The sequence below is a fragment of the Pipistrellus kuhlii genome, unplaced genomic scaffold, assembly GCF_014108245.1.
Source record: "Pipistrellus kuhlii isolate mPipKuh1 unplaced genomic scaffold, mPipKuh1.p scaffold_m20_p_23, whole genome shotgun sequence".
NCBI lineage: Eukaryota > Metazoa > Chordata > Mammalia > Chiroptera > Vespertilionidae > Pipistrellus > Pipistrellus kuhlii.
Genome location: NW_023425522.1, coordinates 8,736,839 through 8,751,578, shown reverse-complemented (window position 1 = coordinate 8,751,578; position 14,740 = coordinate 8,736,839). Strand labels below are relative to the sequence as shown.

The 14,740-nt window shown below is 50.4% G+C and overlaps 2 protein-coding genes and 1 pseudogene across 4 annotated transcripts; 2 read left to right on the top strand and 1 right to left on the bottom strand.

The window, feature by feature from the left end:
• Positions 1–4,763: 4,763 nt before the first annotated feature.
• Positions 4,764–6,431, bottom strand: SAT2 (spermidine/spermine N1-acetyltransferase family member 2). The gene is made up of 6 exons (XM_036451995.2): positions 6,125–6,431; positions 5,814–5,865; positions 5,596–5,679; positions 5,392–5,493; positions 5,214–5,254; positions 4,764–5,111 (listed from the first exon to the last, which is right to left on the bottom strand). Exons 1-6 carry the CDS (start codon positions 6,188–6,190, stop codon positions 4,944–4,946), a joined length of 513 nt encoding a protein of 170 aa, XP_036307888.1. The 5' UTR covers positions 6,191–6,431; the 3' UTR covers positions 4,764–4,943.
• Positions 6,432–6,637: 206 nt separating this feature from the next.
• On the top strand, positions 6,638–10,658 carry SHBG (sex hormone binding globulin). 3 transcript variants are annotated; one of them, XM_036451976.2, is made up of 9 exons: positions 6,648–6,678; positions 7,583–7,680; positions 7,830–7,921; positions 8,094–8,283; positions 8,590–8,751; positions 8,989–9,148; positions 9,275–9,411; positions 10,015–10,222; positions 10,445–10,658. In XM_036451976.2, exons 1-9 carry the CDS (start codon positions 6,660–6,662, stop codon positions 10,591–10,593), a joined length of 1,215 nt encoding a protein of 404 aa, XP_036307869.2. In that variant the 5' UTR covers positions 6,648–6,659; the 3' UTR covers positions 10,594–10,658. The 3 variants fall into 3 exon arrangements, with proteins under 3 accessions (XP_045442516.1, XP_036307869.2, XP_036307872.1); XM_045586560.1 differs by lacking the exon at positions 7,583–7,680 and having other exon boundaries at positions 6,638–6,777; positions 7,828–7,921; XM_036451979.2 differs by lacking the exons at positions 6,648–6,678; positions 7,583–7,680; positions 7,830–7,921 and having other exon boundaries at positions 8,147–8,245; positions 8,641–8,751.
• Positions 10,659–12,337: 1,679 nt separating this feature from the next.
• Positions 12,338–12,430, top strand: LOC118727067 (annotated as a pseudogene).
• Positions 12,431–14,740: the final 2,310 nt, after the last annotated feature.

Below are 14,740 nucleotides of genomic sequence, written 5' to 3'. Positions count from 1 at the left end.
ATAAATAAATAAATGAGTGTCCCACGCGCATGCCCTGAGCTTTACATACATATCGACTCTTTTGAGTTTCAAACAACTGTGCAAGCGACGTTCTTGCCTTGAGAAGATTCTGATCCTACATGTAATGAAAAGTTAAGTAATTTCTGCTGAAACCGGTTTGGCTCAGTGGTAGAGCGTCGGTCTGCGGACTGAAGGGTCCTGGGTTCGATTCTGGTCAGGGGCATGTACCTTGGTTGCGGGCACATCCCCGGTGGGGGTTGTGCAAGAGGCAGCTGATCGATGTTACTCTCCCAGGACGTTTCTGGCTCTCTATCTCTCTCCCTTCCTCTCTGTAAAAAAATCAATAAAATATATTTTTTTAAAAAAAGTTAAATAATTTCAAAACAAACCCGAAAAGCGATTGCCACCTAGCTCAGTACAAGATGTGATAAGTTTAAATGCTGAGGAACTTCAAAATAGAAAGCATTGTCATGAAATAAGAGAGAACATTTCCGATCCTTGAGTTAGGAAATTGAGATAAAAGTTAATAAAATAGCACAGAAATTAGAATCGTGTTGTGCATTTAATCACTTACCAAATGTTTATTAAGCTCATATTGTGTTCCAATCACTGCTAAATGCTAGGGATACAAAGACAAGGTGTGGTCCCTGATCTCAAGGAATTTATATATGGGGGAGGTGATGGAGAATAAAGACTCAGTATAGAAGGAATCCCAAGGAGACCAAGGTCATTGTGATTCAGAGTGATCTGGGGAGACCACTGCCCAGGAGGTGATGCAGATTGAGTTGATGGTTCGGTTGGAGTTTGTCAGAGAAGAAGCACTGTAAGAATATTGTGGAGGAAACAAGGACTACACTGGTGCAGAGAAGCAGAAGGAGCCTGTCCTTTGGGGAATGGCAACTAATTCAAATAGTATTGGCTTAAACTAAGGAGCTGCAAAAAGTTCGATTGTGAAGGATTTCAGATCAGTTTATGAAGAATGACTTTTACTTTCTCAGTAATGGAGAGCCACTGAAAGGTTTTAAGCCACATACATTTTATAACTGTGGAAGACAGACTGAAGAGAAAGAGTGCTCCTGAAGGTGGTGAGATCTGTAAGGAGCCATTGTAGGTGAGAAAAATGCTGAGGACCTACATGGATGAGGGGCACAGGTTGACTTGAGCCTGTAGAATTTGCAGTAGAGTCAACAAGAACAGAGGGTGGGGTAGGAACCTGGTGGAACGGAGCAATGGAGGGAAAAAGAGGAACAACTGTAATAATCTGAATAATAAAGATTTATTTTAAAAAATAAAAATAAAAACCTTAAAATAAAAATTTGAAAAAAAAGAATTGATAATGGCTGAAACCAGTTTGGCTCAGTGGATAAAGCGTCAGCCTGCGGACTAAAAGGTCCCAGGTTTGATTCCGGTCAGGGGCATGTACCTTGGTTGTGGGCACATCCCCAGTAGGGGGTATGCAAGAGGCAGCTGATTGATGTTTCTAACTCTCTGTCCCTCTCTTGTCCTCTCCGTAAAAAAATCAATAAAATATATATATTTTAAAAATTGGGGACCTTGAAGTGTTCTCTTTGACTGAATCATATTTTTGTTCTTGTGAATCCTCACCGAGGATGTTCTTTTCCATTGATTTTTAGAGTGAAAGGGAGAGGGAGAGACAGAAACATCCAGACCCAGGGATGAACCCATGACTGACACTCTATCCACTGAAAAGGGAAAGGGAAAGAGAAATAGGAGCATCAGCCAGGACCGGTTTGGCTCAATGGATAGAGCGTCGGCTTGGGGACTGAAGGGCCCCAGGTTCGATTCCGATCAAGGGCATGTACCTTGGTTGCGGGTATATCCCCAGTGAGGGTGTGCAAGAGGCAGCTGATTGATGACTCTCTATCTCATTGATGTTTCTAACTATTTCTCTCCCTTCCTCTCTGTACAAAAAATCAATAAAATATATATTTTTTAAAAAGAAATAGAAGCATCAATGAAGAGAGAATCATTAATCAGCTGCCTCCTGCATGGCCCCTCTGAGGATTGCGCCCACAACCAGCATGTGCCCCTGCCCCTGACAAGAATTGAACCTGGGACTCTTCAGTCCGCAGGGCAATGTTCTATCCACTGAACCAAACCAACTAGAGCTAAACTGTATTTTTTTATTCAATTTTTTTTTTCATTTTACTGATTTCAGAGAGGAAGGGAGAGGGAAAAAGAAACATCAAAGATGAGAGAGAATTGATTAGTTGCCTCCAGCATGCCCCCTGCTAGGGATCAAGCTCACAACCCAGGTTACATGCCCTTGACTGGGAATCGAACCTGGGACCCTTCAGTCCACAGGCCAATGCTTTATCCACTGAGCCAAACCAGCTAGGGCTCATTTGAATTTTTAAAAAATATATCTTTTTTTTTTTTTTTTTTTTACAGAGAGGAAGAGAGAGGGATAGAGAGTTAGAAACATCGATGAGAGAATCATCTATCAGCTGCCTCCTGCACACCCCCCACTGGGGATGTGCCTGCAACCAAGGTACATGCCCCCGACCGGAATTGAACCCGGGACCCTTCAGTCCGCAGGCCAATGCTCTATCCACTGAGCCAATCTGGTTTCGGCTCATTTGAGTTTTTAAAGATGGATTGGTGTATCTACCTATCTATCCAACTCTCTCGACAGATTCGGTTTCTTACAATTTACACATTTATGTGATCTGCTTGTTCCTTTCAGTGTCTAAATTATGACCATTTAACCGACTGCTCATCCATGAAGAGAATAACATGCCACTGTGGAAAGTGATGATGGATGTATAATAGCATGGGAAGATGCTCCTAATATATTAAATGAAAAAAGTTTGCAAAAAGAGTATGTTCTCCTGAATTCCTACACACTTAATTATATATTAATGTTCACCCGAAGGTATTTTTCTATTGATTTTTAGAGAGAGTGGAAGAGAGGGAAAAACAGAGAAATATTGATACAAGAGAAACATATTGGTTGCCTCCATGTTCTGTGATCAGGGGGCTGGGGAAGAGCTTGCAACTGAGGTATGTGCCCTTGACTGGAATTGAACCTGGGACCCTTTGGTCCACAGGCCAATTCTCCATCCACTGAGCCAAACCTTTTAGGGTTGTATATATGTACATTTTTAAAAATCTGCCGAGACCGGTTTGGCTCAATGGATAGAGCGTCGACTTGGGGACTGAAGGGACCTGGGTTCGATTCTGGTCAAGAGCATGTACCTTGGTTGCGGGCATATCCCCAGTAGGGGGTGTGCAGGAGGCAGCTGATCGATGACTCTCCTTGGTGTTTCTAACTCCCTATCTCTCTTCCTTCCTCTCTGTACAAAATCAATTTTATATATATATATATATATATATAAAATAAAAATCTGGCAGGTAGCTTGGTTGGCAAATCATCACCCTGATAGGACAAGGCAGGTTCAGATCCCAGGTAGGACACATACAAGAAGCAACCAATAAATTCATAAATAAGTGACACAACAAATCGAGCTTCATTCCCCCTCTCTCTCCTTTCTCTCTCTCTTCTCAAATAATAATAAAATTGTTTTTAATCTGAAGAATTGATACCAAAGGGCTAATAGAGTTAGGTACGTTCGAATATGGATTCTATTATTTTATATTTACATTCCAATTTTTCTACAACAAACCTACATTACTTGTGTAATACAATATTATGAAAGTAGGATATGAGCCCATTTATTCCCCACTATGAATCCTAAAGGCTTGTTTTGATTTTGCTAAACTGAAAATAAAGCTTTGTGACTTTTCCCCTCCTCTAATCCTCATCTGAGGACATGCCTAGAGAAAGGGAGAGCAAGAACATTGATTGGCTGTCCTCCGAACACTCTCAGACCAGGAATCAAACCGAAACTCAGATACGTGCCCTGACCAGGGAATCGAATAGGCAACCTTTAGGTGCTCAGGATGACCCTCCAACCAACGGAGCTACTCCGGCCAGGCGCTTTGTGACTTTTGAAAAAGAAAGAGCACTAGCTAGCGAAGTTAACGTTTAAATTTTAGGACAACTGGCCGCCGGGTACTTCAATCGGTTAGAACAATATATCAAGATAGCAAGCTCGATCCCCAGTCAGGGCACATACAACCATCAATCAATGAATGCATAAATAAGTAGAACAATGGATGTTTCTCTCTTCCTCTAAACCACATGTGTCAAACACAAGGCCCGCGGGCCAAATCCGTCCCGCCAGGCCTTGCAATGTGGCCCGCACCGCGCTGTCATCACTGCACTCCGCTGCGTTTCCATCACAATGACAGTTTATGACTGTTCAGTAAACCATTTGGCCCGCAATTTAGGCTGGATTTTAGATTTTGGCCCCTTCTCTGATTGAGTTCGACACCCCTACTCTAAACAAATAAATAAACAAAATTCAGTCAGGGGACGTGGGCCTTCCCAGCGCCCCTGAAATGCTACCACCAGGTGGCAGCCTGCTCCCTGGACCTGCCTCAAGCTTGGATCTCGCAACTCATCCAGACGTTGGAGGCCTTTGTCTGGGTCCCCAATGTGACCAAGAAGCCCGATATGCCAAGCTGGCCCCTGTCTCTTCTTTCCTCTATATCCCACAGGCCCAGGGCCAAGAAATCTGGCCTGCTGACGGTGAACGTCCTCTTGGTCCCACTTTTACACCCAGGAGCCTCATCCACCAACCAGAAGGCCGAGGAAAGGTCATCAAGGGGCTGAAACACATCACGTCAACAACTCCTCTATTCAATGCATCAAGATATATAATCATCATTTTTATTTGTCAGCCTCAGTAAAGGGTGGGAAGACCTTTCCCTCAAGTCTGGCTCTTTATGTGCTTCAGGAAGATTCGCCCCTAACTCTCCTTTCCTCCAGGAAGGCCTTTGGCAGTGGAGATACTCTCAGAGTGCTTGAACGGGGAGGGCGGGGGGCTCAAATAGAGCCAGATCCTCAGGGGATGAAGTCACTTTCCCGCCAACTTCCTCATCACTTCTCCTTCGAAGCGGAAGGAGTGCCAGCCCTCAGCTTCAGTCAGATCCTGGGCTCCCAGGGCCTTGTACAAGTCCATGGCCCTCTTGTTCCAGTCCAGCACTGACAGGCGGAACTGGGAGCAGCCCTTGTCCACGGCCACCTGTGGGAAAAGACATCCTTGGCTCTCCTGGGAACGGCTTTCTCACGCTCCGTGCAAGCGGGGGGCCCCCCGGCCTGTAGCCCCCCCCCCCCTCCACCTCACCTCGGCCACCTTTTTGATTATCTTGGAACCAATCCCCTGACCTGTTACGGAAGGAAGAAGACAAAAGAGGGACTGTGTGAGTTGAAGGGGATCAGAAAAGGCTATAGGTTGGGGTTGGATGGTGGTCAGGTCTATGGGTTTGCTTTCCCCCCGCCCCAGCCCGGGCCTCGGCCCGTACCCTGGTATTCCGGCTTGACATAGATGTCCTCCAGGTAAACGTTGCGCCCCTTCCACGTGCTGTAGATGAAGTAGTAGAGCCCATAGCCCACCACACAGGGCTCTGAAAAAGAGAGCGCGCAGAGAGGTCAGGGCGCTGGTGCCACAGGAGACACCCCTGAGGCTGGCTGGAGAGGAGCCCTCTGAGGTGGAGGTGTGTTCTTACCCTGTGATTCCCCGGGCCCGGGCAGGCTCTCTGCTACCAAACAGTGATAGAAAGGGTTCTCTCCGAAGCCATCTGCCCTCAGGTCTGCACCGATCAGCGTGATGGCGACAAAGAGAGAGAGGGGGCCTGGGTGTGTGCCCGGCCTGGAGCTAACGCCCAGGGAGCCCACCCCTCACCTCCTCCCAGCCTCCGTCAGGACCCGGGTGCTGAGCCCCAACCTTCTTCACCGATCTTCACCTGATCCGAGAGTTTCTCAAACTCAGCTAGCTCCTAAGGCGCGGGGACAAAGAGCAGATTAGCGCAGAAGACCCCAGGGCGCGCTCCTCCCGTCTCCCCAATCCCCTGTGCCCCCCTTCCACCCACCCTATCCACCCCACCCATCCCATCCCCGCTTCCACCTGCACCCCCAACTCCCGCTTCCTCCCCCCCTTCCTCACAGACCTCTCCCACCTCCTCCGCACCCTCTCCGCCCCTCCAGCCCGACGCTGGATCCCCTCGGAGACCCCGGCTTCTGGCTCGCAGACTTCACCCGAATCATCCTCAGAATGTTTCCGCAGTCTCCCTCCTTGGCCTCTCGGATCTGCACGAAAACCATCCCGATCCCCACCGTCCGGAGCCGAAGCCCAGGACCCCCGCTGCCGTCCTGCAGGGCCCCGAGAAGGGCACCCGGGCCCCTTCCAAAGGGTCTACAAACTCGGGTCCCCGGGAAGCCGGGGAGCGAGGTGGGCGCGGGGACCGCGAGCTGGGAAGCGGACCCCCCACTGCGATTACGGGGGGCCGAGGGAGGGGCGGGCGGAGCGGTCCGAGCTGCTGGGGAGCCCCTACATTCTGCCCCGCAGCGCGCACCCGCCAGCCAATCAGCTGGCAGAGCGGGCACGTCCCCGCCCCCGGCCCTGCTCCCCTCGGCGGGGTCTCGTGACCGGGCGCGGGGGCGGGGGTCAAGGTCCGGCTGCAGGGCCTCCCGCGCTGTTGACACGGGCTGTCCCATCCTGCAGCGGAGTAAGCCCACGGCTTATGCATTCTCACCAGAGTTGTCTGAGCCACGAAGAGGAGCTCGGCCGATTATGGAGTGCGGAGGCCCTCTGGCCACATCGTGTTGGTTGCTGCTCCTGCTGCTGCTGCTGCTGCCACCACCATCTCATAACCACCAGGGACAGGCTCTGAGACAGATTCCCCCCACCCAGTGGGCCGTGATTATCCTCTGTACCTTATAACTATGGCTCTAGGGTGGCTTTTCTGATGCCATTTGTATGTTTAAATGGTCAGGGAAAGGGTGATGAACTCCTGTTGTGTAGATGGTTTTAGGCCTTGTAACAAGTGAATCAAAGAAGATAATTTAGTAGCCACTAAATCACACTAGGAGACAATACCTCCTTCTGAGGCCAGCCTCCGAGGCCTGGGAAAACAGCGAGGGAGGCCCTGAGCAGATACCAGGCACTGTGCCTGCATTGTCTCAATGAATCCTCACGCACAGTAGCGGCCTAGAGTAGGCATTATTGTTCACATTTTATAGACAAGGACACTAAGGCACCCCTGCAGAGGGACCTGCCCGCAGTCACTTCGCTAGGTACTTGGGATTCCGCATCGGGGCTCTAGTCCTCGCTGGGATGCTGGGTGAGGAGCGGGACGGGGCTGTTTCTACGCTCAGGCCTGTCCCGGCAGCCTCACCGGGCGGGCAGAAGGCTTGGGGGACCCAGGTTAGGCTGTAGAGGAGAGGGAGAATGGGATGCCAACTCCCAGCTCAGACTTACTCAGCAGTGGGGGAGGGTAGTGGGAACTTTGTTCCTTACCTCATTTGGCCCCTCAGAAGGATGGTAGGGTCAATACCCCTGTCTCCAGCACCTGTCCTTTCCCCCCCCCCCCGCCCCCGGGGCAACCTTTAACCTCCCATCCACACTGGGTAAGGCTGCCCGCTCTTACGCATTCTCACCAGAGTTGTCCGAGCCACAGAGAGGAGTTGGGCTGATTATGGAGTGCAGAGGCCCTCTGGCCAAATCGTGTTGGTTACTGCTGCTGCTGCTGCTGCTGCCGCCACCATCTCATAACCACCGGGGACGGGCTCTGAGACAGATTCCCCCAACCCAGGTGCAGGAACAGCACAGGGTAACCAGCCCATGTGCTTCCAGGAGCTTCCCTCTTTCTGTCTTTCCTCCTCTGGCCCTGTAACTCTGCCTCTCCTCTGTCTGTCTCTGGCATGTCCTTATTCCAGCTTGTTTATTTTCTTTCTCTGATAGGGGATCCAGGACCCTCCTGCTGTGCACCTCAGCAATGGCCCCGGACAAGAGCCTGTCTCTGTCATGATCTTTAACCTCACCAAGATAAAAAAGTATGGGGTTGACCTAGTCTTGACCTAGTCCCCTGACCTACCATCTCCATCAGCTCTTCTCTTCTCCTTATCTCATGGTCCTTCTCTCTCCCTTACCGCCTCACCTCCCCAAGCCCACATAGGCCTTCAAAGACATACCCCATACACAGTCCTTCCTTCTGTGTCCTTCCAGAAGCTCCTCCTCCTTTGAGTTTCGAACCTGGGATTCAGAGGGAGTGCTCTTTTATGGCGATACCAACCCAAAGGATGACTGGTTTGTGCTGGGACTTCGAGACGGCAGGCCTGAGATCCAACTGCACAACCCCTGGGCCCAGTTCACAGTGGGCGCCGGACCCCGGCTGGATGATGGGAAATGGCACAAGGTAAGCCCAATCTGGCCCTGAGGGGAAGGGTGTCTTGAGCTGGTCTGAGTAAGGGGAGCAGAATCAAGTCACTGGACGGGCGTTCCGTTACCATTGTCATCTGGTTTACTCCGCACAAAACCCCGATCACTTCAAACGGGAATTCCAAAGCTGAGTCAGTAGATGGGTAACAAGTCCTAAGCGAGCCAAGGATCTAGCAGGCTCCTCACGGGCACGTTCTTTCCACGATAGCTGGCTGACTCTGAAGAAATGAGTGGAGGTGGGCCTCAGAGGTTTCTGGTTCTGCTTCGCTCCCCCTTTCCGCAGGTGGAAGTGAAGATCCTTGGGGACTCGGTGCTGCTGGGGGTGGATGAGGAGGTGGTGCTGCACCTGAGACAGGTCTCTGGGCCTCTGGCCAAAAAGCCGCAGCCCGTCATGAGGATTGCTCTTGGGGGCCTGCTGTTCCCTGCCTCCAGCCTCCGGCTGCCGGTAACCGCACTGCCAGGGTGGGAGCCGTGGCCCAAGCTGGTAAAGCCTTGCTGACTGAGTGGCCATGGGGATTTGAGTCTACATTTCTGAGAAGAGCGGACGGGATAGGAGTTGCATCGGGGAGGCCACATGCTTGTGTGTTGGAGGGGCATGAACTGAGAGTTGGGGAAGCTGGGACTGGGCTCAGGTGTCCTAATTCTGACATCCTGTGTCTTCCCTTCCCACCACGGGCTCCAGATGGTACCTGCCCTGGATGCCTGCCTGCGCAGGGATAGCTGGCTGGACCCACAGGCCCAGATCTCAGTGTCTGCCCCCACTAGCCTCAGGAACTGCACCGGAGAGTCCCAGCCGGGGATATTTTTCCCTTCAGGAACTCGTGCAGAGTTCAGGCTCCAAGGTAAAGGCTGTTTTCCCCCTCCGTGGCCACCTCTGTATTTGCCTTCCTCCATCTCCTTCCACCGCTGTCCCCCTCCCTCCACGAATCCCTAGCCTGAGGCCTCAGGAGGCTCCTTTCTCCCCCCAGATATCCCTCAGCCTCATGTGGAGCCCTGGGCCTTCTCTGTGCACCTGGGACTCCAGCAGGCAGCAGGCTCTGGCCACCTCCTTGCCCTGGGGACCCCAGAAAACCCTTCTTGGCTCAGCCTCCAACTCCGAGATCAAGTAAGAAGGGGCACTGCCTGAGGTGGCACCTGGTAGCAGTGGAGGGAAGGGGACTTCAAAATGTCAATGTTAAGAAGGGACATATCTTAAAGTTGGGGACACCACGCAGACAGCTTTTATTTATTTTTAAAATGTTTATTCATTGATTTTTTTTAAGGCAGAGAAATATTGATTTGTCGTTCCACTTATTCGTGGATTCATTGGTTGTTTCTTTTTCTTTATTATTGACTTTTTTTAGAGAGAGAGAGAGGAAGGGGTGGAGAGAGCGAGAGATAGGAAGAGAAACGTCAATTTGTCTGTGCGTTCATTGGTTGATTCTTGCGCTGACCGGTTATTGAACCCACAACCTTGGTGTCTGAGCACCCAGCCAGGGCCACAAACAGCTTTTATTTAGATTGTATTATTGACTTGGGGCGGGGGTGGCTTTGTGGAAGGTCAAGCCGGCAGAATGGAAGCTGGGTTTGGGAGTGGGAATGGCCAGTAGGTAGGAGGTGTGGCTAAGGGGCAGAACGCAGGCAGTTAGGAAGCTGGGCCACAGGAGTAGGTGTGGCTCCTTCTCTCCTCCCTCACTCACTGTATGTGGCTGTCCCACCCCCTCTGCAGAAGGTGGTGCTGTCTTATGGGTCGGGGCCAGGGCTGGATCTGCCCCTGGTCTTGGGCCTCCCTCTTCAGCTGAAGCTGGATGTGTCCCAGGCGCTCTTGACCCAGGGGCCAAAGAAGACGAGCCTCGTTCTGCCTCCTGTGGGCCTTGACTCCCTCCTCAGCCTCTGGGCCCACCCCCAGGGCCGGCTCTTCCTGGGGGCTCTGCCAGGTAAGAGAGAGTGCTGTTCAAGCTCTCACACCAGCTCGAGGCAGGGGGAGAAGATAAGAAAGGGGCTCGTTGCCAGGGGAAAGGAACATTTTCCCCAGATGAGAGAGGGTAGGGGGCAGCGGGGGGAAGTGCTTTAAAACACTCAGTTTGGAGAAAAGAAGAGCAGGGAGGAGCTTCGGTATCCAAACCGCCCTAATGCCCCTCCGTGCCACCTCCCTCTAGGAGAGGCCTCTTCTGCCTCCTTTTGCTTGGACAGCCTTTGGGCACAAGACCAGAGGCTGGATGTGGATCGGGCCCTGAGCAGAAGCCGGGACATCTGGACTCACAGCTGTCCCCAGATCCCCGGCAATGCCACTGACACCACTCATTAAATCCCCACCTAAGAACTCCCTTTGAATGTCACTCATTTATTTATTCAACAAATATTTATTGTACATCCGCAGTGTACCAGTCATGTTGTGTTGATGAGTAAAAACAACCCTGGTTTCTGCCCTCTTGGTGCTCACGGTCCCCTGGGGAAGGCATGTATTTATTCATCAAAAACTAACAACTAAGTGGACAATTAGAAACTCTGGCAATGCCCTAAAGGAGCAGTCGGAGAGTTAAGAAAGCTTGTAGCCAGGAGCCTTAACCCAGACTGGGGGTCAAAGAAGACTTCTTGAGGAAGCAGTGACTTCTCAGGCTGAAATCCCAGCACAGCCCCCACAGACACACACACACACACACACACACACACACACACACATACACACCCCGCATAGAGATCGCTTTCTGAGAACCAGGAACCCACCTCCTTCTCCAGCAGATATCTACTCCCTTCCCTTTGTTTTTATTTTTAAGGTGAATTTTATTTATTTTTATTATTTAAAAAAATATTTTGATTGCCGAAACTGGTTTGGCTCAGTGGATAGAGCGTCGGTCTGCGGTCTGAAAGGTCCCAGGTTCCATTCCGGTCAAGGGCATGTACATTGGTTGCGGGCACATCCCCAGTGGGGGGTGTGCAGGAGGCAGCTGGTTGATGTTTCTCTCTCATCGATGTTTCTAGCTCTCTATCCCTCTCCCTTCCTCTCTGTGAAAAATCAATAATATATATATATATATATATATATATATATATATATTTTAAAATATATTTTATTGATTTTTAACAGAGAGAAAGAGAGAGAGATGGAGAGCTAGAAGCGTCAATGAGAAACATCAACCAGCTGCCTCCTGCACACCCCCTACCGGGGATGTGCCCGCAACCAAGGTACATGCCCTTGACCGGAATCGAACCTGGGACCTTTCAGTCCGCAGACCGACGCTCTACCACTGAGCCAAACCGGCTTCGGCTCAATAAAATATATTTTTTAAAAATATTTTGATTGATTTCAGAGAGGAAAGGAGAGGGAGAGAGAGACAGAAACATTAATGATGAGAGAGAATCATCAATTGGCTGCCTCCTGCTTGCCCCCCACTGGGGACGAAGCCTGCAGCCTGGGCATGTGCCCCTGACAGGGTCAGAACCCAGGGCCCTTTCAGTCGACAAGCTGACGCTCTATTCCTAATGGTCGGTCCATCGGGAGGAAAGGGAAGAGATTGAATTCTGTTGTCCTGTAGACTGGCCATTGCTGTTCAAAGAAGAAGCAGCAGGGGGCATGAGAGGGTCATCGAGAGCTGGGGGCAGGGATTTGGGAAAAGGGGTGGAGACAGTAGGGAGAGAGAAGGAGGGAGGAGAGCCCTGGAAGAAGGCCGCCTCTGTCTCTCCTAGTCTTGGTCACTTATATTCTACTCTGTTAAGCAAGAACTGGCTTCTGCTGGTCCTAGCTGGGGAAAACAGACATATTCAGGAACATCTCTGCCCTAAGGAACGATGTTAAAGAATATGGTAACAGCCCTCAGCCCCCAGATATTTGGAGAATCCAGGTGCCTCAGCACCTCCCAAGGGCACCCTCCTGCTTCAAGCCCCTGCTCCCCGGGAAGCCCCATGCCCAAACCCACAGCATCTAGCTCCATCTTCCCGCCTTAGGCCCTCCTGGAAACCCTTGTGTCCCAGCCCAAATCTCCAGCTCCCTAGGACTGCAGCCCCGGGTCCCAATCTCTCAGTCCTCCTCCCTCTCAAGAACTGTTAACCCAAAAAAGGGCTTCTGTTATGAGTGGCACACAGTAGGGCAGCTAGATTGCTTTATGTGCGGGATCGACATCAAGAGATTTTGGAAGCTGAAACCGGTTTGGCTCAGTGGTAGAGCATCGGTCTGCGGACTGAAAGGTCCCAGGTTCGATTCCAGGCAAGGGCATGTACATTGGTTGCGGGCACATCCCCGGTAGGGGGTGTGCAAGAGGCAGCTGGTTGATGTTTCTCTCTCATCGATGTTTTTAGCTCTCTATCCTTCTCTCCTCCTCTCTGTAAAAAATCAATAAAATATATTTTAAAAAAAAGATTTTGGAAGCATAATTTTTTGGGAGCGGGGCGGCTGGTAATCATTGGTCCTGGTGCCCATTAAAAAAAAAAAAAAAAAAAAAAAAAAAAAAAAAAAAAGAACTGTTAACCCATTCCCCATTTTCAGACCCCATAGTATCCTAGCCTTCTTGCTTTATTAGGACTTTCCTCCCAGTAATTCAGACAACAGGGTGAGTCACCCACTGACCCTGATGGCCCCTTCCGCAGGGGTCAGCTAAGACCTGTGTGAGTGCAGGGTAAGGAGGCTCCCGGAGAGTCTATAAGGTAGAAGACACAAATCCTAGGCCCTCCCAATCTCAGGTTTGCAGGGTCTTAAAGCTACCTCCACCCAGTCACGGTGCTTTGTAGGAGAGACCTCAGCATGGACAGGGAATCCAGATTCAACTCTGGTTAGTTCCCATAAGTGTTCAGAGTCAGCCTGGGTCACTTGATTATGATTTATTGAGCACCTATAGACACTGAGGATGCATTGATGAAAAGGATAGGCACAATCTGCTCTTACAAAGCTCACAAAATAAGGAAAGGGTTTCCAGACAGCCCATAAACAAGAGGAACAAATAAGCAAGATTATTTCAGTTGGTGGTCAGCTCTATAAAAGGAATAAAACAAAGTAATACAATAGGTCGTAGGGGAGAGGCGGCATTGGCTGGGTGGTCAGGGAAGCCCTCTCTGAGACAGCGTCACTTGAGCAAAGACCTGAATAATGAAAAGAAACCGGTCCAGGGGCCTCCAGTGTGAGCCAGCTCACAGAGCGGTGAAAGGGCCCGGACACACCTGAGCCCCCATCAGGGGGCGGTTCTGAGTGGCCACTTGCTGACCTTGTGTCATGAGGCTGGCTTTCCTCTCGTCCCTCCACCCGACCTGTTCAGGACACTGTGCCCCCAACCTCTTTCTCCGGCCTGCCCTAGATTCCAAGATTCCTGATTACCATTCAGAGCTGTCCACACTCTCTCATTAAGACTGACTTTGCTCTGACACAGAGTCTGCCAGCCCCCACCAAGGGCACCCACAATGCCTGCCCAGTGTCCCTGCCTCTTCCACACGCCTAACAATTTCTCCGGACCTTGGCAGCATCCCCTGCGGTCTCCAGGCCGGGTTTACCCACTCACCCCACCTTTCTTTTTGCCTCTCTTCTTTTCCCTCCCCCCCTCCTTCCCTTCTTCCCTCCCTCTATCCCTCATTCCTCCCTCCTTACCTCTCTCTTTTTGTTTCTTTCAACAAACATTTATTGGCTCCTGACAGCATGCCAAGTGCTGGGTTAGGTAGTCCACAAGGACTCTGAGTAAGAATGAACAGGCCTTGGTCCTGGCCCGGGAGAACCATGTTAAATGCCTCAGCAGAGATCTCTGTGCGTGCCCAGGCCCCTGGTTGTAGGTTCTATTGAAGAACATCAAAGAGGTAAGTTATGGGAGGTGCAAACTTGAACAAATTATTAATTCTCTTGAAATTCCCATTTCCCCATCTATAAAACAGGCAAGTTATCCTATTCATAGGCTTGCTGTGAGGATTTGATGACATCATGTAGGGCAAATGCCTAGCACTGCGCTTGGCATAAAGTGCTCAAGCCTGGCCAGTGTTTCTAAGTGGTTAGAGATTACCCCGAGCACTGAAGGGTCTCGGGTTCAATTCCTGATCAAGGGCAGGTACCTGGGTTGCAGGTTAAATCCCCGGCCCCCAATCTGGGCACCTGCGGGAGGCAACCAATTGATGTGTCTCTCTCATATAAATGCTTCTCTATTTTTCTCTCTTCCTCCCTCTTTTCTACGCGCTCTCTCTAAAAAAAAAAAAAAAAAAAAAAAAAAAAAAAAAAAAAAAAAAAAAGAGCCCTAACTGGTTTGGCTCAGTGGATAGAGTGTCGGACTGTGGATTAAAGGGTCACAGGTTCATTTCCAATCAAGGGCACACGCCTGGGTTGCAGGCTTGATCATGCAGCAGGCAGCCAATCAATTATTTCTCTCCCATCATTGATGTTTCTATCTCTCTCCCTCTCCCTTCCTCTCTGAAATCAATTAAAAAATATTAAACAAAGAAACAAACAAATAAGAAAACAATGGAACCCTGACCCATGGCTCAGTGGT

Bases quoted from the DNA above. Each gene is read 5' to 3' on its own strand.
- SAT2 (XM_036451995.2), bottom strand. From the start codon at position 6,190: ATGGTTTTCGTGCAGATCCGAGAGGCCAAGGAGGGAGACTGCGGAAAC. The intron at 5,494-5,595 runs GTAAGAACACAC...TCTCTTTTTCAG, and splicing joins CGGGCCCGGGGAATCACAGG to AGCCCTGTGTGGTGGGCTAT. The intron at 5,112-5,213 runs GTGAGGTGGAGG...CTTTTCCCACAG, and splicing joins TAATCAAAAAGGTGGCCGAG to GTGGCCGTGGACAAGGGCTG.
- SHBG (XM_045586560.1), top strand. From the start codon at position 6,660: ATGGAGTGCGGAGGCCCTCTGGCCACATCGTGTTGGTTGCTGCTCCTG. The intron at 7,922-8,093 runs GTATGGGGTTGA...GTGTCCTTCCAG, and splicing joins AACCTCACCAAGATAAAAAA to AAGCTCCTCCTCCTTTGAGT. The intron at 8,284-8,589 runs GTAAGCCCAATC...CCCTTTCCGCAG, and splicing joins ATGATGGGAAATGGCACAAG to GTGGAAGTGAAGATCCTTGG.